The 22,496-nt window shown below is 42.4% G+C and overlaps 1 protein-coding gene across 3 annotated transcripts in view; it reads left to right on the top strand.

The window, feature by feature from the left end:
- Positions 1 to 22,496, top strand: part of DYNC2H1 (dynein cytoplasmic 2 heavy chain 1) — a 421,699-nt gene that overhangs the window by 78,267 nt on the left and 320,936 nt on the right. For 2 of the 3 annotated variants that reach the window (XR_007770188.1, XM_050927637.1), the window contains exons 46-50: positions 2,854 to 2,956; positions 7,436 to 7,603; positions 7,711 to 7,841; positions 11,715 to 11,963; positions 13,052 to 13,160. Coding sequence is in view for 2 of the 3 variants with exons in the window: in XM_050927637.1 (XP_050783594.1) it covers positions 2,854 to 2,956; positions 7,436 to 7,603; positions 7,711 to 7,841; positions 11,715 to 11,963; positions 13,052 to 13,160 (760 nt within the window). In the remaining variant the exon portion in view is untranslated. The remainder of the gene's footprint in view (positions 1 to 2,853; positions 2,957 to 7,435; positions 7,604 to 7,710; positions 7,842 to 11,714; positions 11,964 to 13,051; positions 13,161 to 22,496) is intronic. The other variant, XM_050927645.1, reaches the window with a different exon arrangement.

Here is a 22,496-nt window from a genome sequence, read left to right as displayed (position 1 = left end):
TGCAGGCCACAGAACCTCATCAACCCACTCCTATAATAGACCCATAACCTCTGGCTCAGTTACTGAAGTCCTCAAATCATGATTTAAAGATTTCAAGTTCCAGAGAATCTATCATTTACACTAGTAAATGGTGGATTCAGCCTTTTTGTGCCTCCATACCACATCTGTAAAATGAGGATAACTCTGCTTCACACTGAAGATTGCAAGTTGTTCAGATACTATGATTTTGTATGATGATGAGGGCCAAACTTAGATAGGACTAAGTATACCAAATAGTGTGCATATAAAACATAACATTTAGGCACACAAATACATTTTTAACTTCCTATTCAAAATTGTAGGGTCCCAGCCAAGCATGTAATCACTTTAAGCATTTAAGCATAGTCTCACTGGATTTAGTAGGAGTAATTACATGGACTAGGACCCAAGTGCTTAACACACATCTAGGTAGAATGATCACATCCTTAAAAGCAGATGGAGCATGGGACAACCTCCAACTAGTCACATAATTCAACTCTTCAAAGAAATATGTGCAAGTGTCATTCTGGTAAGGCACGGTTATTAGATGTTTGAAAATCTTGATTAAGGAAACTTAGCTTAGCCAAAAGTTTTCCAATAGTGGAAGGCTGAATCTTTATGATGATAAAAAGTTATGGTGGAGGTAGAGTCAAGTTTACAGAATGTAATAAGTAGGCCGTTTCTCACCATGCAGACAATTATATTACCTATAAACCATTTCAGACCACAACTGACAGGTTTAATAGAACAAACACACTAAAGAAACACTACCTGTGTATTGAATAGTAACAACATTTCTATTCTTTGAGATTCTACACATTTTGAACATCAATACCTTACATATAATAGTCTAAGGAGAATCAGATCAAAATATTTGTTATCCTTTTGGTAAACAGCTGCAGTCTCATGCCTTGCATGCTTTTCATATGGCCTATTCTTTATCTGTATATTTTATGAGTTATTAGTGTAAATCTGTGCTGATAATTGTCTCATCCTCAAAGAGAGCTATGCAGTTACTCCATGAGTTAAAAATCAAGGTGTGTTTTCAGATATAAATAAATAGTTAATATTTCCATTATCAGTCAGCCAAATTATGATATGCATTGTTGTTGTTTTTTTTATTCATTATACCTTACATTTATGTAGCATCTTCTGTTCAGAAATATACCTTGGCCCCACACAAATCATGTACCATACATAAGAACACTATACAAATACAGTCATATTTAATACATGTGATTTGTCTGACCACAGATCCTTTGAAAGCATGTGTTGTTATATATATCAAATGTATTTGGGATGTCCTCCAACCGTGCACAGGCCTTTCATCCTCTTGGTCTATGTGATGTTCCCCTGGTGTTATCTGGACCGGTGATCTTCTAGGTCACTCCAGTACTTGACTCAGGGAGGCAGGCAGCCTTACCCTGCTCTGCTGTGAGAACCCCCATTTCAGGGCTATTCACGCACAGTTTCTAGCTTGTAAGCTGCTCCCAGCTATGGTAGTGAGCACTTTTGGCCAGCTGCTGCTTGAATTGTGCATCCGATTGACACTAGCTAATATCTCCGGTCCCAGACACAACCCTAGGAACCTCCATCTTGCAGTGTCCGGTTATGCCCGCTGGACACTGCAAGCTTATATGAGTTCGTCAATTTAACAAAGAAATTGATATGTATCAGGCTTGTTATCCCAAGGGGAGTCTCTGACAGCTTCAAACCAAATGCGCTGCTTCAGGTAGAATAAACAAACAAACTTATTAACTACAAAAGATGGATTTTAAGTGATTATAAGTCAAAACACAAGTCAGATTTGGTCAAATGAAATAAAAGCAAAACACATTCTAAGCTGAACTTAACACTTTCAGTGCCCTTACAAACTTAGATGCTTTTCATCACAGGCTGACTGGTTGCCCTTCAGCCAGGCTTGCCCCTTTGATCAGTGCTTCAGTCGCCTGGTGGTGATGTCTGTAGATGTAGGTAGAAGAGAGAGGAAGAGCATGGCAAACGTCTCTCCCTTTTATCATGTTCTTTCTTCCCCTTTGGCATTACCCTTCCCCTCCTTCAGAGTCAGATGAGCATTACCTCATCGTAGTCCCAAACTGACCAAAGGAAGGGAGGTGACTCACTCAAGAGTCCAACAGATCCTTTGTTGCTGCCTAGGCCAGTGTCCTTTGTTCCTGTGAGGCTGGGCTGGGTTTGTCCCATACATGCCCTGATGGGGTGTGAACTTCCCTTCTGCTCCTGGAGAGTTTTACCTGGGCTTGTTTTAAGCCACAGGGACACATTTTCAGCCTCATAACTATATACATGAAATTACAACCTATAACGTTACTATAACAACAATGCTCAGTGCATCATGAGCCTTCTGAAGACGTTGTCATGACAAACTTTGCATTGGATACCAAACAAACATATTATAAGGATGAACGTGGGGGTGCAGGGTGATCCCCTGAGGTAGAGAGTGTCAGAGTCTATCCGAATTTGGACAAAATTCTTCTCCTGGTGCCAAACTAGAAAAATCGACCCACTATAGATGTTTTAGACTGGAAGAGAGATTGTTCCCATGGAAGAAACAGGGAACTAATTTTCCAACATAACCTTTTTCTCAGAAATAATATAGAATAAATATTTTAGAAATGAGATATTGTGCTTTTTTGTTCTGAAAGCAAAATGTAAACAGTCCAAGCTGTGTATTTTTCAGATGAATTAACAAAATATATGAACTTGTACAGTTGAAGTAAATCCACTTGGTGAAAGCATAGAAAAAAATTGAACAAATTGTCAAGAAATCTTTGCAATTAAAATATAAATTGTGTTGTGAATAACTTATGTTTTCAGGTACGAGCAAAATTCACAGTTGATGATCATAGTCATTACCTCTTTACACCATACATTCTTACTCAGTGGGTTCTTGGCTTATTCAGATATGATTTAACAGGAGGTGAGTTACTCTGATTTGTTCTAAAAGAGAAAACATTTTTAGAATATTCAAATATTTTGTGATATTTCTTATTATTTATCTATCTTGCAAACTCTCCATATCATAGAATATGAGGGTTGGAAGGGACCACAGGAGGTCATCTAATCCAATCCCCTTCTCAAAGCTGGACCAATCCCTACACAGATTTTTGTGCCCTAGATCCCTGAATGGCTCCCTCAAGTATTGCACTCACAACCCTGGGTTTAGCAGGCCAATGCTCAAACCACTGAGCTATCTCTTCCTCCTTGAATCCCCACTAAAACCTGGGAAGTTTGCAGGATTGGCCCTAATGTCAGTTGAAAAACAAAAGTTCCATTGCATGAAAAGTTATGTTGTTGTTTTTAATTTTGAAAAATAATGTGAGATTTTAAAATATAGGTAATAACTATCTTGAGTTTAAAGAAAATAAATAAGTCTGGGCTGTTCAGTCATTTTGATTATGAAATCTGTGGACTCCACTTTCTGCAATTGAGCTGGTTTTTGATGAGGATGTCTCAGGGTATGTCTACACTTCAAAGTAAGCCCAGGGTAAGTGGAACTTGAGTTAGCACACCCCAGGTTTGTTAATGTAGGGCTTGAGCGTTTACACTTATTTGTAACCCCAGCTTAGGAATTTTTGAATTTTGAGTCCCAACTGTGGGTGCCAACATTTACACTGCATTATGTGGGCCCAAGTTCAACCACTCATATCCCTGACTTCTTAGTGCCCTCCCCAAATGTGGCAGCTGTAGCCCTTTGTTTATGGTGCAGTGTGGAAAAACTTGACTGTCCACCAAACTCGACTGTCCAGAGGACAAAGAAAGCCGGCCCATGGAATTGTGGAGTACTTGAACCTGAGCCTGAGTTCGAATCTTGGGCTTACACTGAGGTGTAGGCATACCCACAGTGGCTTGCCACAAATGACTTTAGTTGTATCAATTGCTTAAAGTGTGTGGGTTTGGGGAGTGTAGCAGCATTGGCACTACTGAGGGACGTTATTCTTATACTGCTTAACAAAGGAAAGGTGTGACCAATCCTTCTCATGATGTTGAAGTGCTTTCTAATGACCACTTATTCTCAGAATTTTCCTTTTCCTCAAACTTTTCCTTTTCCTGATAAGCTGAGTGGAATTTAGTTTTAGGTACTCTTGGAAACTGACAGCTTAGGCTGGTTTCCAGTCTGATTTTTATCCTTCCTTTGGAGTTGATATTTTACTGGGTCATGAATAATCTTATAATAATCCTATTGTATTTGTTTTGTGCTAATAATTGTGAACTTTTATGGGATCATTTACAGACCTGTGTTTTTTACATTGTCTTCCTGAAAAGTGTCAGTTAGGTTTTAAATTGGCATTAGTGGAGATGTAGTTGATGGCTAAATTTGAGACATGCCTTGGTCGCATTGAACTGATAAGCATCTGTACTCACACTCCACTCATTGGGTTGGAGCCTCAGGGGCGTGTAAACCAGCATAGCTCCACTTAAGTCAATGAAGGTACACTTACTTACACCAAGTGGGGATTTCTCCCTGTTTAAGGATTCCACTATTATATCTGAAGCTGGTGGATGACTATGCTTTTTCTGTGATGAGGAGTGTGGTGAGTAATTTGCTCCACTTGAAACCCATCTCATCTTGTCCCTTCTCCACTTGTAAGGAGCATGTTAAAGCTTTATTTTTCCCAAAGATAACCACTATCTGTTCTTGGATTTATTTTTCGCCTTGACTTTGGACTTATTTTTTGTAACTTCAGAAAGGGGAACTACAAAAAAATGAGGAAGCTAGTTAAACGGAAATTTAAAGGTTTGGTCACAAAAGTGAAGTGCATGCAAGCTGCATGGAAACTTTTTAAAAACACCATAATAGAGACTCAAATTAAATGTATACCCCAAATTAAAAAGCATAGTAAGAGGACCAAAATGTGCCACCATGCCTAAACAACAAAGTAGAAGTAGTGGTTAGAGGCAAAAAGGCATCCTTTAAAAATTGGACATTAAACCTGATTGAGGAAAGTAGGAAGGAGCATAAATGGTAGCAAGTCAAGTGTAAATGTATAATTAGGCAGGCCAAAAAAGAATTTTAAGAGCAACTAGCCAAAGACTCAAAAACTAGGCCAAAAAAAAAATCCTTTAAAGTGCATCAGAAGCAGGAAGCTTGCCAAACAGCCAGTGATCACTGGATGATCGAGGTGCTAAAGGAGTACTCAAGGAAGATAAGGCTTTGCAGAGATGCTAAATGAATTCTTATGCATTGCTGTTCGCTGCAGAGAATGTGAGGGAGATACCCACACCTGAGCCATTCTTTTTCCTCAGACATATCTGAGGAACTGGCCCAGCTTGAGTGGTCAGTAGAGGAAATTTTGAAACAAATTGATAAATTAAACAGTTATAAGTCACCAGAACCAGATGGTATTCACCCAAGAGATCTGAAGGAGTTCAAATATGAAATTGCAGAACGACTACTGCGGTATGTAATCTATCCTTTAAATCCACTTCTGTACCAGATGACTAGAGAATAGCTAATGTGACACCAGTTTTTAAAAAGGCTCCAGAAGTGATCCGGATAATTACAGGCTGGTAAGCTTAACTTCAGTACAGTACCAGACAAATTGGTTGAAACTGTAGTAAAGAACAGAATTCTCTGACACACGATGAACACAATTTGTTGGGAAAGGCTCAACACGGCTTTTCTAAAGGGAAATCATGCCTCAACAGTCTATTAGAATTCTTGCCAAAAAGCATGTGACAAAAGTGATCCAGTGAATATAGTGTACTTGACTTTCAGACACCATTGACAAGGTCCTTCACCAAATGCTCTTAAGCAAAGTAAGGAGTCATGGGATAAGAGAGAAAGTCTTCTCACAGCTCACTAACTTGTTAAAAGACAGGAAACAAAGGAAAGGAATAAATGGTCATTTTTCAGAATGGTGAGAGGTAAATAGGCTTCTATACTGAGACCAGTGCTGTTCAACATTTTCATAAATGATCTAGAAAAAGGGGTACATACTGAGTTGGCGAAATTTGCAGATAGTAGAAAATTACTCAAGATAGTTGAGTCCAAAGCAGACTGTGAAGAGTTAAAAAGGTATGTCACTAGGCTGGGTGACTGGGCAACACAATGGCAGATAAAATTCAATGCTGATAAATGCAAAGTAATGCACATTGGAAAATATAATCCCAACTATATATACAAAATGATGCTCTAAATTAGCTGTTACTACTCAATGAAAAGATCTTGGAGTCGTGCATAGTTCTCTGAAAACATGCGCTCAGTGTGACAAAGAACCAACAGAGTTAGGAACCATTAGGAAAGGGATAGAGAATAAGACAGAAAATATCATCATGCCACTATGTAAATCCATGTTACACCCACACCTTGAATACTTCGTGCAGTTCTGGTCATCCCATCTCAAAAAAGATATATTAGAATGGGAAAAGGTACAGAAAAGGACAACAAAAATGATTAAGGGTATGGAACAGCTTTCATATGGGAGAGATTAAAAAGACTGGTACTTTTTGTCTTAGAAAAGAGATGACTAAGAGGGAATATGATTGAGGTTTGTAAAATCATGAATGGTGTAGAGAAAGTGAATGAGGAAGTGTTATATACTCCTTTGCATAACACAAAAACCAGGGGACACCCAATGAAATTAATAGGCAGCAGGTTTAAAGCAAACAAAAGGAAATTCTTTTTCACACAGTACACTGCCAACTTGTGGAACTTGTTGCCAGGGGATGTTGTGAAGGCCAAAAGAATAATGGGATTCAAAAAATAATTATATAAGTTCCTGGAGGATAGGTCCATCAATGGCTATTTGCTAAGATGGTTGGGGATGCAACCCCATGCCTTGGATGTCCTTAACCTCTGATTACCAGAAGCTGGGAGTGGACGACCGGATGGATCACATGATAATTGCCTCTTCTGTTCATTCCCTCTGAAGCACCAGGTATTGGCCACTGTTGGAAGGCAAGATACTGGGCTAGGTGATCCATTGGTCTGATCCAGTATAGTCATTCTTATGTTCTTGTGTTCTTTATTACCAGTTACTTTCTGTTCCCCCTTTAAAACTGGATCTCCAGGTTTTCTTAATAGGATTGTATTTTAAAAGGGTAATATTTTATTATTTTTATTACAATATATTTGTTTTTATTCTGTGTTAATCACCTTGAACATACTAAACAATTATTAAACAATAGTGTACTTTGCAGAAAACTTGTTTTTAAAGTATTTATTTCTCTGTGTGCTTGTAATTTGTCCTTGTTTGTACCCATAAGATTTAAAAAAAATATTTTATAATGCTTGTTTTTTCTTTTTATTTCTTTCCTCTTGATGTGTTTATGCTGGTATGTAATCTGATTTACTCTTTTTCTATTTGACTGTATTTTGAAATGCAAAAATATCTATCTATCTATCAGCTTTGTTGGGTCATCAACAGATACACACACATTTATATATACTTTGCAGGGTCATCAACACACACACTAGATTACGTTTTGGAAATTGTTGCTTATGAAGCCCGTCGCCTCTTCCGTGACAAGATTGTTGGTGCTAAAGAACTCCTCATATTTGATAATATTTTAATGAAAGTGTTTCAAGGAGACTGGGGCTCAGATATCCTGGAGAATATGGCAGGTAAAACATATAAAATGTATTACATGAGATTTGTTGTAATATTTGGTAATATGCTTTATCACTTGAGAATGTAGACCCCTATTACATTTATGGTTATATTTTCACAGATAGCTTCTATGTAACATGGGGAGCTCATCATGAAGCGGGAACATTCAGAGCACCAGAGCAGGCATTACCACCTCATGGAAAGCCACTTGGCAAATTAAATTCAGAAGACCTAAAAGATGTTATCAAAAAGGTGTGTCAAGAATAAGGAATAAAAACAAAAGAAATAACTTTCAAAAGTCTATAGTTATATTTGTACCTTGTTTAAAGTAACCAGAACTATATTACCCAACATTTTTCTTTTGGTTAGAATAATAGAATATAATTTGTATTCTAAAAGGGAGACACAGTTATTTTAGTAACAGAAGTTGGCATGCTTTTAAGAGAGAAAGGACAAATCCAGAACATGTGGAGGAAGGGACACTGTGCTGGCTCTAAATTGGTCTAACTGATTTTGAGGATAGTCAGGCCATAGTGGAAGGAATCATGGCAGGGTTCCACACCTACTTGAGTATTAGGCTCTGGAGATGGGAAACTCATGGAAATCAACTCCCCACAACTTCAAGTAGTCCTCAGTAGCTCTTTCTCTCTTACTCTGCCCATGTAGGGCCCATGAAGGATAGTGGGTAGGGACTAGGTTTGGTGGCTTGAGAACTCTGTGAGTTTCTTTGTCAGGTGTATAGTGCTCCATGACTGCACAGCAATGAATCATAGAATCATAGAATATCAGGGTTGGAAGAGACCTCAGTAGGTCATCTAGTCCAACCCCCTGCTCAAAGCAGGACCAATTCCCAACTAAATCATCCAAGCCAGGGCTTTGTCAAGCCTGAGCTTAAAAACTTCTAAGGAAGGAGATTCCACCATCTCCCTAGGTAACCCATTCCAGTGTTTCACCACTCTCTGAGTGAAAAAGTTTTTCCTAATATCCAACCTAAACCTCCCCCACTGCAACTTGAGACCATTACTCCTTGTTCTGTCATCGGGTACCACTGAGAACAATCTAGATCCATCCTCTTTGGAACCCTCTTTCAGGTAGTTGAAAGTAGCTATCAAATCTCCCCTCATTCTTCTCTTCTGTAGACTAAACTATCCCAGTTCTCTCAGCCTTTCCTCATAAGTCATGTGCTCCAGCCCCCTAATCATTTTTGTTGCCCTCTGCTGGACCCTTTCCAATTTTTCTACAGCCTTCTTGTAGTGTGTAGCCCAAAACTGGACACAGTACTCCAGATGAGGCCTCGCCAATGTCGAATAGAGGGGAATGATCACATCCCTCAATCTGCTGGCAATGCCCCTGCTTATACAGCCCAAAATGCCATTAGCCTTCTTGGCAACGATGCCAACAATGCCAAACAATGCTGGATTTCAAAGCTGTGGCCAACTCAGTACTGTGAAGTATGATAGGACAAGAATTTAGTTCTAACCTGCGGTCAGATTGGGCTGGGTAGCTGACCGCTCTAACTGATGTAATTTATAGGAGCCTAAAGGCTTTTCTAAGTTATGCCAGTGGGCAATTTGGTCACTGGTCAGAGCCAAGGATCAGATGAAGGAGATAAGTGAGAAAATCTGGGTCAAGTTCTGTTTAATATCTTCATCAATGATTTAGATCAGGGGTCGGCAACCTCTGGCATATGGCTCACCAGGGTAAGCACCCTGGTGAGCCAGACCAGTTTGTTTACCTGCCGTGTCGGCAGGTTTGGCCGATCGTGGCTCTCACTGGCCGTGGTTCACTGTCCCAGGCCATTGGGGGCTGCGGGAAGCGGTGTGGGCAAAAGATGTGCTGGCTGCGGCTTCCTGCTGCCCCCATTGGTCTGGGACGGTGAACCATGGCCAATTGGAGCTGTGATTGGCCAAAGCTGCTGACGCGGCAGGTAAACATACTGGTCTGGTTTGCCAGCGTGCTTACCCTGGCGAGCCGCGTTCCAGAGGTTGCCGACTCCTGATTTAGATAATGGCCTAGAGAGTATACTTATAAAGTTTGCAGATGATACCAAGCAATGAGGGGTGGCAAGTGCTTTGAGGGATAGGATTAAAATTCAAAATGATCTGGACAAACTGGAGAAATTGTCTGAAGTAAATAGTATGACATACAATAAGAACAAATGCAGAGTACTCCATTTAGGAAGGAACAATCAGTTGTACACATACAAAATGGGAAGTGACTGCCTAGGAAGGAGTACTGCGGAAAGGGATCTGGGGGTCATAGTGGACCACAAGGTAAATATGAGTCAACAGTGTAACGCTGTTGCAGAAAAACCAAACATCATTCTGGGATGTATTAGAAGGAGTGTTGTAAGCAAGACATGAGAAGTAATTCTTCTGCTCTACTCTGCGCAGATTAGGCCTCAGCTGGAGTATTGTGCCCAGTTCTGGGTGCTAAAATTCAGGAAGGATGTGAACAAATTGGAGAATTTCTAGAGAAGAGTGACAAAAATGATTAAAGGTCTCGAAAACATGATCTATGAGGGAAGATTGAAAAAACTGGATTTGTTTAGTGTTGAAAAGAGAAGACTGAGGGGGGACAAGATAACAGTTTCAAGTCCTTAAAAGCTTGTTAAGAAGAGGAGAGAGAAAAATTGTTTTTCTTAACTTCTAAGGATAGGACAAGAAGCAATGGGCTTAAATTGCAGCAAGTGAGGTTTAGGATGGACATTAGGTGAAACTCCCTAACTCTCAGGATGGTTAAGCGCTGTAATAAATTGCCTAGGGAGTTTGTGGAATCTCCATCATTGAAGATTTTTAAGAGCAGATGTTAAAGTGTCACTCCCACTCTGAACTTTAGGGTACAGATGTGGGGACCTGCATGAGATACCCCTAAGCTTATTTACCAGCTTAGATCTAGTAACTGCCGCCACCAAATGGTTTAAACAAATGTTTATGGGAGACTTATTTGGAAACTCTTGTCTTCCCCCCCAAATATTTCCTCAGTCTTTATTCTCCTTCCTGGCAGAATTGAGACTGATTCACCTCCCACCAATTCCTGGTGAGCCCAGATCCAAAAAACCCTTGGATCTTAAAACAAGGAAAAAATCAATCAGGTTCTTAAAAGAAGATGTTTAATTAAATAAAAAGGGTGAAAGGAATACCTCTGTGAGATTAGCATGCAAACTGCTCTCACAGACAACAGATTCAAAACGCAGAGGATGTCCCTCTGGGAATAAACCTTAGTTACACAAAGAAACTCAATTCGATTCTCCCTCTATGCAAAACAAAGGGACAACAGAAAATAAACATAATCTAATACATTCAGCTGGAGTACTGGAGTCCTGCCTTTAGTTCATGAGACTGGACTAGATGATCTCTCAAGGTCCCTTCCAGTCCTATGATTCTATGACTAAAAGAGGTGGCTTGGAGCACAGTTTGGCTAGACCTGTCTCTCTGGCCTATTATTTACTTTAAATTCATCCATTGGTATGTTCTTTTATTCTTGTTTCAATATATTTTAGTCTGTAAGTATTACTCCAGGGCAGAGGTTGGCAACCTCTGGCACGCAGCTCGCCAGGGTAAGCACCCTGGCGGGCTGGGCCAGTTTGTTTACCTGCCGTGTCAGCAGGTTTCGACAGTTGTCGCTCCAACTGGCTGTGGTTCACTGTTCCAGGCCAATGCGAGTGTCAGGAAGCGGTGCGGGCCAAGGGATGTGGTGGCCGCGGCTTCCCTCAGCCCGCATTGGCCTGGGACAGCAAACTGCAGCCAGTGGGAGCTGCGATTGGGCAAACCTGCCGACACGGCAGGCAAGCAAACTGGCCCTGCCCGCCAGGGTGCTGCGTGCCAGAGGTTGCCAACCTCTGCTCCAGAGCATACCATATTTGGGTCTGTGCTACTCTGAACCTTCGGTTTAAGTGACTTCTTTACTGGGACTCTGAAGTCTATCCACTGCTGGAACAGGGACAGCAAGGTAACACAATTCTAGTGCATTAAATAGTTCAGTTTGTAAAGAACATCAGTGTCATCTCTTCAGTTTCTTACCCTCTGTTTCTTAACTTTGTAAAATGTTGGACATTATCACATTCTATAGTTACACTTGTATTTATCATTAACACAATTATTAATTTATCTCATTTTTATATAGGGTATTATTCATTATGGACGAGATAACAAGGAGATAGAGATTTTACTTTTCCAAGAAGTCCTTGATTATGTGTCCAGGATAGACAGAGTGCTGAGTTTTCCTGGAGGATCACTTCTTTTAGCAGGACGTAGTGGTGTTGGTCGTCGGACAGTTACCTCTTTAGTTAGTCACATGCATGGATCTATTCTGATTACTCCCAAGATTTCCAGAGATTATGAACTGAAGCAGTTCAAAAATGATCTTAAACAGGTGTGTCACTCACAGTCTTCTATTTTGCAGTTTATTTAAATTAAGTTTGTTTGGAAAAAAACTGAATAGTTATGGGAACTTTGAAAGACACAAAATAAAAATGTTTCCTGCAGGTCAGACTTTCAGAAGAGGTCAGCACCCATTTAGGAACTTAAATGAAGTAGCCAATTTTTCAAAAGAGCTCAGCAATCAGTAGCTCCTGTTGTTCTCAGGGAGAGCAGCATGGTGCTCAGATATTTCGAAAATCTAGCCCCAGCTGTGGTGGAGATCACATTATAAAATCTTTCCTTATGAATTTTATTTTTGACAGTTATATATATATATTATTAGTAGCAGTGCCTCATTGTATGAAGGTTTGCCTTCACTAGTGGAGTAAGTCGACCTAAGTTATGCTACTTCAGCTATGTGAATAACGTAGACCTGCTAAATCGACACCCGCTGCATTGGTTGCAGCAGCATTGATCTCCCCAGTAGTGAAGACAGGCCTTTAGGTACTGTAAGACACAGATACAGTCTCCTTCTCAGATCCAGATCTTGCAAGCTGTTCTGTGTGTGTGGACACCTGCACTTACTTAGAGCCCCACTGATTTTTTTAGGGTTCTCTCCAAGAGCAAGTATGGACTATGTGGGCTCATTATAATATGCTTTATCAAGCAAAAATCTTTTGATTTACGAAGATATACACATTAAATTAAAACAGACAACAAAACTTTTAGGGTCAAAATTCCCAAAGTGGCCTCCAAAATTCCACACAACAAAGGGAGCACCAACTGCATAGTTTTGGGGTACAGTTTGAGGTCATATTTGAAAAAATTGGTCCTTAATGTCATGTAAGCATCAAAGTATTTATGTTAATTATTTTCTAATTAGAAATCAGTTCTTCCATGTAAACTGTTCTTTATCTTTATATTTGACAGATGACCAAAATCATTTGTTGAGAATATACAAATGTAGTAATACAGAACGTGTGTGTGTGGTGGGAGGCGGAATAGATAAATATGTAAAATAAATTTAAGGATTTATTATTCTATTATAAAAGAATGTATACATTCTGTTCAATTAGATTAAAATTACTTCCCTGCTATTAGGTGATGCAGCTTGCTGGTATTGAAGCACAACAGGTTGTATTGCTGCTCGAAGACTATCAGTTTGTCCACTCCACATTCCTTGAGATGGTCAACAGTCTATTGTCATCAGGTGAGATGAGTACAAAAAGCTTGTTCCCTTAATTCAGTGCATAGGGTGGGCATACAGTAGGGCAGAATTGATGTTGCATGGGCAACTGTATAACTGCCATTTCCTGATTTTGCAACCTAAATAACTTTCTTTTAAAGAAGGTTTTTTAAGTAGAAATGTCCTATATTTCTGCTGGAGTGTTTCTCTCCTAATTAATCACAAATGGGTAATGCTTCTTACATGTGGAATTCAGAAGCAGTCCATTGCTGCTGGGGGCTCCAGGACAAAGCCCCATCTTTGAACACAAACCAGCAGAATTTCTACCTCTAATGGAAACAAGTTACATTTCAGTTTCTCTTGACTACTTTGTTTTATTCATTTTCATGTAGCACTGACTTTATTTCAAAAAAGGTTCCAGAAAGAGAAAATCAAGCATCCCCTTTGTAAGGAATTAATTTGAATTGTTAATATGTAAGTGGCATAAAAAACAGGCTTTAAACCCTTTCTCCTTTTCCGTCCTACTCTGAGGGAGAACTCTTCAGAATTCTCTGCTTCCAAATGGCACACCTGGCAGACTTCAGGTCTCTCTTTGTGGAAGAACTTTCACATGGAACTAGGGTTACAATTTTCAAAGCCTTCCTTCCTCTCCCCTCAGCACAGGTCCTCTATTCCCACAGCTTGCAGACTAATAAATAACCACAACATAGAAAGTACTCACATGGTTGTTGATATTTTACAGACATAACAGGCAGAGTTGCACTGCCTGTTTTATGAGGCTTTATTAGATCCTGATAGAATCCTGTGGCAGACTTCAGCTAGCCTCACATTGATGGCAAAAAGAACCGATAGATGCTATAAGCTCCCTTTTCTGGGTTCTGAGTAGTTCTATTCACATCCCAGCATAGGCTCCCTGCTAGTCACGTGTGTGAATGATCATGCCAGGGATGCTTTTGCACCACACCAAGAGAAAAGAGCCAAAGAAACCAATCTTATTTGGCAGAAAAACATACTCTACTTCAAATCTACAGATGCACAATTTCAGCCACCCCAGCCACTTCTGTCTAAATATGACTACATCAACTGGTACTCAATATGTACATTTGTGGACAAGCTCCCAGAAGATATGAAGGATGAATTTAAGACTTTGATGTCTGAAGACCATCTTGTAGCTTGATGTAATCTTCAGGTCACTTTGCAGTTAGGGTAAGGGCCAGAGTGGTCACCCTGAGGAGAGCTTTGTGGCTTTAGAACTCTGAGATACCTACGGAAGTTGAACAAACTATTGAGGACCTGCCCTTCTTTTTTTGCATAAGAAAGAAGGGGCACTGCATTCCCTTATCTCACTGCTGAAGGAAGCAGTAGAAGCTGCAACAACCATGGCAAAGTTACTATGAGCCTAGATGGCCTGACCCTTCCAAAAAAATAATGTCTCTGAGGAGAAGGCATATCTCTTATGCCTCTTCTAAACAATAGCCGTTAGTTTCTAAACAGTCCACTTGACTGTCCATTTGTGAGGAACATTCCAGCTGTGCTCGACCTACCCTCTCTTTTCCCCAACAATTCCTTGGAGCTTGGGAGTCCATCGTTTCAGATCAGTGGGTTCTAAGCACAGTCCAAGTGAATTATACAATCCAGTTTCAGTCTACACTTTGCCTCCACTTACCTTCCCCATCCCTTTTCAAGGACTCCTCTTGTGAGTTTGCACCTAAACAAGAAGAGCAGCTCTTCTTAATATAGAAGCTATGAAGAAAGTTCCCCTCCATCCCTAGGAAAGGGGTTTTATTCTCACTACTTCCTCATTCCCAAAAGAAGGTGGAGGGGGAAGGAGGTCTGAGGAAGAAGTTAATTTCATCAGAAAGATCAAGTTCTGCATGGTTTCCTTGGCAGCAACCGTCCCATCTCTATATCCCAGCAACTGATATGCCGCTCTTGGTATCTAGGATGCCTATATTCATGTGGCAATCCACCTGAACCACAGAAAATATCTGAGATTTCTAGTTGTGGACCAGTATTACCAATACATTGTCTTCTCTTTCAGCCTGTCGTCTTCCCCAAAGGTGTTTACCAAATGCATTGTAGTGGTAGTGGCTCACCTCAGGAGGGCTGGCATCCAGTTGTTCTTCTATCTGGATGGCTGATTGGTCTGCGGTTGTTCCAGACATCAAGTGGAGATCAGTATTCTGCAGATTCACTCCTTATTTGCTCAGTTGGGTCTAGTAATCACAGAATCACAGAAATGTAGGGCTGGAAGGGACCTCGAGAGGCCATCAAGTCCAGCCTCCTGCACTGTGGCAGGACTAAGTAAACCTATACCATCAGATGTTAGTCCAACCTATTCTTAAAACCCTCCAGTGATGGGGGTTCCACAACCTCCCTTGGAAGCCTATTGCACCTTTACAATTTAGAAAGTTTTTCCTAATATCTAACCTAAATTTCCCTTGCTGCAGATTAAGTCCATTACCTCTTGTCCTACCCTCAGTGGACATAGAGAACAACTGAACATGCAGCTTTTTACATCAGCATTTACCAATGGTCATGGAGGGTGAGAGAAACAATCAGACAGGTAGAGCCCTTGATTCCAATGCTTTCCATTAGGGAATCTATTGTCCCTTCACTGGTGCCTCTGTGGGAACAAGGAGTGAAAGGAGTGCCTCTTTGTGATGGCTGGTCTATATTCTCTCCTCAGAGCCTTTAGTGGGGAAGGGGGAAGACTGTTTGGATTTTTCCACATTGTCAGCCACTTTATCCAGCTTTTATCTGAAAAGAAGGAAGCTTGTAAACTTCGCCAAGCATAAGACCTCCTTAGAGTGAGTATCTACATTTCAGCTACTGAGCTGGAAGCCAGTAGCCTCATTGCATTCATTAAGATGTCAGCTACAAACGTGGTAGAGAGACCTTCTTTAAAGTGGAGCCAAAGGCAATAGTGACTTCTGGGTGAACACTCTTTTTCATTCCCATATCCAGAAGGTGCCCTGCAAAAAGTGGATGAAGAAAATGAAGTTTCAGATGGAGACCCTGGCCTCTATGCTGTCATCCCTCTCCTGGGGGACCTTCTTGACTTCAGTAAATGTAATGGACGCATATCATATCCTCAACAGACCCATGCCACTGCAGACTTATGAGGTTTTTCTACCTCAGGAAACGTTATCTGTACTGAACACTCCTGTTTGGCCTGTCCTCAACCTGCAGGTTTTTTACAAAGATGGTGGTGGTGATAATAATCAGACGCAGTTCACAGAGAACTCACCTATGCACTTCCTGGATGACATCCTGATTAGACTCCATCACAGTCAGCAGCCCATAGGGCCATGTCTTGGATGCTGAATCTTCTCCAGGCACACAGTTTCATCATCATTACCAAGAAAAGTTCTCTAGTTCTATCCAAAAACTTACTCCAGAGCTGCAAGAGGCCTACCATACCACTGTGCCTTCCAACTGCTAGAACTTCAGCTGTCCTACATGGGAATCACTGAATGGGCACAATCACACATTAGAAGTCTTCAAGCCTCCATACTAAATGTGTGGGACCACTCCCCAGAACACATAAACAATCAGATAGGGGTTCTAATACAGATGTTCAACTACTTAAAATGTTGATCAGCCCACAACACTATCTTGAAAGGCATGCCTGTCTGCCTTCCAGATCTTTTAGTTCTCACAACCAATGCCGTATGGAGGGCTGGGGAGCTAACTTGGAGACCCAAACAACCCAGGGCCTCTGGAATGAGGAGGAAAAGGCTCACAGTATAAATGTTCTAGAGTTTAGAGCGATTAAATTAGCTCTGTGAAGTTTGCAGTCCAACCTAAGGGGGAACCATGCCCTGTGTTCAATCAGACAATACAACTATGGTCACATATTTAAACAATCAGAGGGGGAACTAAGGGTCTGGTGCTCCTCATGGAAGTAGTGTAAATAGTGACGTGGATGAAATGCTCCTCCTTTCTTTCAGAGTGATCCACATCAAAGGAGAGCTGAACCAAAATGCAGACTGGCTCAGCAAGCACTGGTTCAAAAATGCTGAGTGGTGCTAGAATCAGAAGGTTTTCTATCTCATCGTTTAGATGTTTAGTCTCCTTTCAACCGACTTGTTCACAAATTTTACGAATGCAAAGAGGCCAAAATACTTCACAAAGTCTGCCACACCTTAGAGGTCAGAAGAGGTTGAAAAACTATCTCAAGCATACAGAAGCATGAGAAGATCAGGCTTCCTATTTGTGTCCTTCCAAATGAAATGTCAGGGATTCAGAGTTTCCAAGTCCTCCATCACTAGATGGATTAGGCAAAGGAATTGTGGAAGCCTACATATCATCAGAGGTCCTGTCCAAGAAGGGATCAAGGCACGCTCATAGAATCATAGATTATTAAGGTTGGAAGGGACCTCAAGAGATCATCTAGTCCAACCCCCTGCTCAAAGCGGGACCAATCCCCAAATGACCCCCTCAAGGATTGAACTCACAACCCTGGGTTTAGCAGGCCAATGCTCAAACCCCTGAGCTATCCTTCTCCCCTCACTCCATGAGGTCCTTAGCAGCCTCATGGGGGGGATGAGAAAGGGCACCCACTTTGGACATTTGCAAAGTGACCATGTCACTAGGCAGCTGCTCTTTATGGGGAGCTAGGGCCAGTCTGCTTGTGACTGTCTTATGAATGCCTGATGGAGGTGTAATTGACTGCCACAGCTGGCTGATTAGTCAACAAGTACCTGGACCTAATAAAGGTTACCCAAGCTCAGTTAGGCCATATATACACTACAGAGTTAAGTCGACTTACGTTGACAATCATAAGTTGCTTTAATAAGAGGACAAAACACAATTTTTTGGTCAAATGGGGGACATGACAATGAGGATCAGTTTCACATTTAGGGCTCTCACAGCTGTAACTCCAGCTTTAGTTGGGAAACCAGTCCCTAGGCATGGAGTGCGCTGGGTACTGTGAGGGACTGGGAACACGCAAGGTCTTCGGTCGGGAGTTTGGGGATGGCATGGACTGGTGTTCTGTAGTGGCTGCATGGAGCTCTGATTGCAGGGTAATGAGGGAGTTCATCTCTGTCTGGCCCTGGAGGAGCTTTGTCATTCATTCCTGCCCCCGAGTCCTTTCCAGGCTATCCAGTTTCAGTTTTTCATTGATTGTCTCCCTTCATGCTCTTGTTTCTCTATTTGCTGCCTTTGTTCACTGCAGCACTTCATGAAACATATCCTCCTTACCAAAGAAAACAAGAACAGAAACAGTATTGAAAGTGCACTCACAGCCGTGAGTCACAAAAGTTACACACACCTCTTTCTCACTGTTCCTGGGATAGCACACAGGTTGGCATGAGTTCCAAATATGATGAGTTCAGATGTGGTGGTGACAAAGGCAGTAGGCAAGAAGGGACAAAGAGTGGTTCGCGAAGGGGGTTATTACAAGCAGCCAGGGAGACTATTCTGAATATTGGTACCTTTTCCAAAGGATAGGGTAATTGAACCCAATATTTCACTTCTAAGGGTAATCTAGGATGCAAGGGGGCATCTCTTGCACGCATGTGGCTTCAGACTGGCTCCGTATGCTGCTCGCCTGTGTGCTGCTCTGGTCCCTTCAGAAATAATTGCCGTGTGATGCGGCAAAGTTTCCTACAGCTGGGGGAGAAACAAGAACGCTCTGCTAAGGAACCTTCGGCAGAGGATTGCAGAATACCTACTGGAAAGTTTCCTAGAGAACACTATAGCAGATTCGAGGGATATCCCCACCAGCATTAACAAACTTTTTCTCTGTGGACCCACAGTGTAAATGTACAGGCTCTGTTGTTAATTTCTGTCCCTTATCCCTCTTCTACCATATGACAAAATACATGGGAGCTCAAACTCCACTCACCAAAGCAAAATGAGCACTTACCGGAGTTTCCCCCTCCTGCATCCTGTGCACCAGAGCTGGAGTGCTGGGATTGACTAGACACATCTGGAGTGAAAAAGAGGTCCTGACTCATTGCACCACCAGATGACCCTGCCATTTGTTCCACATTGTCCTCCAGATTCACTTCCTCATCACCACTTCGTCACTGAGGTTGAGTCTGCTGCCTCCAGTCGCTGACTGAAGTATCCATGGGCCTTTTGGCAGTGGAGGTGGGGTCGCCGCTGAGGATGGCCTGCAGCTCCTTATAAAAATGGCATGTCTTTGGTGCTGCACCAGAGCAATGGTTGGCCTCCCTTGTCTTTGCTACACCTGCCTCAGCTCCTTGATCTTGGCATGACACTGCTGTATGTCCCTCTTGTGCCCCTTCTCCTGCATGCCACTAGCAATCAGCCCATAGGTATTCCTACGGGTGGAGTGAAGCTGAAACTGCACAGCCTCTTCTCCCCATAAACCCAGCATATCCAACAGCTCCAGCGTGCTCCATGCGGGAGAGCATCTGCTGCAGAAAGTCGGCATGGTCAGCTGGGAAGATGCTGTGTGAATTGTGCACACTAAGCAAACAGGGAGAGGAATTTCAAAAATTCCTGTGCCTTTAAATGAGGGAGGAGCACATACCTGAGTACCTTCAGGGCAGTGGAGTTCAAAGTGCTGACCAGAGCAGTCAAGATGGGCATTGTGGGATACCTCCTGGAGACCGCTTAGGGTGACATAACCAAGGGAAGTGTCTACACTAATACTGCACTGCTCTAACTGTGTTGCAAAAAGCTCCATGACGCTCTTCGAGGTGGTTTTATTATGTTGGCAAACAGGGGAGTTACATCTGCAGGAGGAACATTTCAGTGTGTACAGCTCCACTGTTTTGTCAATGAAGGTGACTTTTGTCAACAAAACTGTGTAGATAAGGCTTTAGAGGGAACTCCAAAGGGAGACAAGAGGCTCATATAGAGGGGAGCTCCCAAGCGAAACCAGAGCCTGGACAGGGAATCTAGAAGATAGGTCTCTGGGGTACCTACCAGGACTGGGAGTCTGTAAGAGGAGCTCCTGGAGAGGACAGCCTTTTAAATAGTGGGCAGCAGCCAGCCGACATTCAAGAGGACCTGGTCTGAGTCAGGGGTCCCTGAGATACTGGCTAGAAGCCCAGCCTGCAAAGAATCACCCTCTGTCCCTGGAGAAGAGTTGCAGTGGAGAGACCTCTCCAGACCTCAGACTCCAGAGGAGGAAGTACTCCAGTAGGGGCAAGAGTCATAACATCAGAGGCAGAGACTGGAACTAAGAGAACCTTGGAGGAAAAGCCTGAGTAGTGGTGAACGCTGGACTTAGAAGGGCACATGAACTAAGAATGACCTAGTTGGCATGCTGGAATGTTGGGGTGAAAGTTTTGTTTATATTCAATTTTAGTTTCTCCATTAATAGAGACCCACTGCAAGGAGGTGCTCTTTAGCACTTAACTGGCAGTTTGGACTTGTTGACATCCTGAGCAAGGGAAAATCAAATAAGAGTTCATCAACAATACTATGCCTGCCTCCAAGGCGGTGTGCTGGGTCAGACTGGAATGGCAGCAAGCTACTTGGTCTACAGCTATCCCCTTCACTGAGCATGACAAGTTGGACCTGTCTTCTGCAGAGACCTCCTTTGGCAGGAAGTTGTCACAGGCAATGGGTAAAAATAATACATACTTGAATGAGTTGACCAAACAGAGGAGAGGGGGTTAGTGCTTCTTTCCTACTAAACTTTTGTTTCATATCCCTCCCTACATCTGTTTACAGCTTGCTACTTCCAAGATGTGTAGAATTGTGGGAGATGCTGGGCTGCAGAATGGAAATTTCTTACCAATAATTTCCTTTCTGCTAGCAGTGTCTATCACAATTCTTTCCACCCTGAGTGGCTCATGAGTCAGATATTAAGTGGAGACATTACTATTTGACCATCTTCTTTGGTCTAATGTACAAAATGCTGATCCACATCCTTGAGCTCCAGAGAGAGGAGAGCCGCCCAGAGATCCAGAATTGTGGAAAACACGGCTGGCAGAAAGGAAATTATCAGTAAGAATTTTTCCGTTCAAACATACATAGGATGCATGCCAGTTGTACTCTATTCATCTAATTCCATCCAAAATGCCCAGGGCCTTGGGGCCTCAAAGTTGCTGCAGGCCTCAGAGTTGCTGCAGAAGTTGCCATATTAAGCATCCGGGAAATCATTCCTGCAGGTAATCAAAGGCCCCTCTACACAGTGCTTCTCAAACTTTTTTTTTCATTGACCACTTGAAAATTGCTGAGATTCTCGGGGGACCACTTAATGATCTTTCCAAATGTTGTTTGTACCGTTAGCTAACTATTGTAAAGTGCTTTGGATAAAAGTGCTATATAAATAAACCATAATAATAATTAACATTTCTTGTTCTACAAATAAGAGCACGCAACTCATATTTCAATATCAGTAGTCTTACCTTTCTAATGCACAGGATAGGCCCTCTCTCCCACACCACGGCAGCGCCCGAGCTGGGGCTGAGAAGGAGGGTGCTCTCTCCCCAGTAGCTGCAGCCCTGGAGCTGAGGAAAGTCACCTCTTTCTCTGGTCGCCACAGCCCTGCACATCCCAAATTTCCACCATCCCTACTTCTCACCCCACTGCCCCCTCCCACCTACCCCTTTTTCTCCTAGGAGCACCACCTCGCCTTACATGTGTGTCTTCTTCAGGGTCCAGGCACCTAAATAGTGGAGCTACGCCTGCGTGGCTCCACTAATTAGGTGGGTGGCCCTTCATTCATTTGTGTGCGGCTATCTATCCACGGACCAAAGTTTGAGAATCTCTGCTCTACAACATACTTAATGGCATTGTAGAAAGAAAAGGTCTGAGCCTCATTTGTAGGGTCCTATCAAATTCACAGCCATGAAAAATGTGTCTCAGACTGTGAAATCTGGTCTCCTCCGTGAAATCTGCTCTGATCTCTTCTGTGCTTTTACCCTATAGTATACAGATTTCATGGGGAGCCCAACATTTCTCAAATTGGGGTCCTGATCCAGAAGAGTATTGCAGGGGAGTTGCAAGGTTATTTTAGGGGGGGATTGAGGTATTGTCACCTTTACTTTACGTCCTTCAGAGCTGGGCAGCTGTAGAGTGGCGGCTGTTGGCTGGGCACTCAGCTCTGAAGGCAGAGCCGCAGCAGTAGCAGTGCAGAAATAAGGGTGGCAATACCATACCATGCCACTCTTACTTCTGCACTGCTGCCTTCAGAGCTGGGCGGCCAGACAGTGGTGGCTGCTGACTAAGGGCCCAGCTCTGCAGGTAGCACCGCAGAACTAAGGGTTGCAATACCATACCATGCCATCCTTACTTCTGCGCTGATGCTGGTGGCAGATCTGCCTTCAGAGCTGGGCTCCTGGCCATCAGCTGCTGCTCTCCAGCTGCGCAGCTCTGAAGGGAGAAGTAAGGGTAGCAGTACTGCAACTCCCCCTACAATAACCTTGT

The sequence above is a fragment of the Gopherus flavomarginatus genome, chromosome 1, assembly GCF_025201925.1.
Source record: "Gopherus flavomarginatus isolate rGopFla2 chromosome 1, rGopFla2.mat.asm, whole genome shotgun sequence".
NCBI lineage: Eukaryota > Metazoa > Chordata > Testudines > Testudinidae > Gopherus > Gopherus flavomarginatus.
This window is presented reverse-complemented; position numbering and strand designations above follow the sequence as displayed.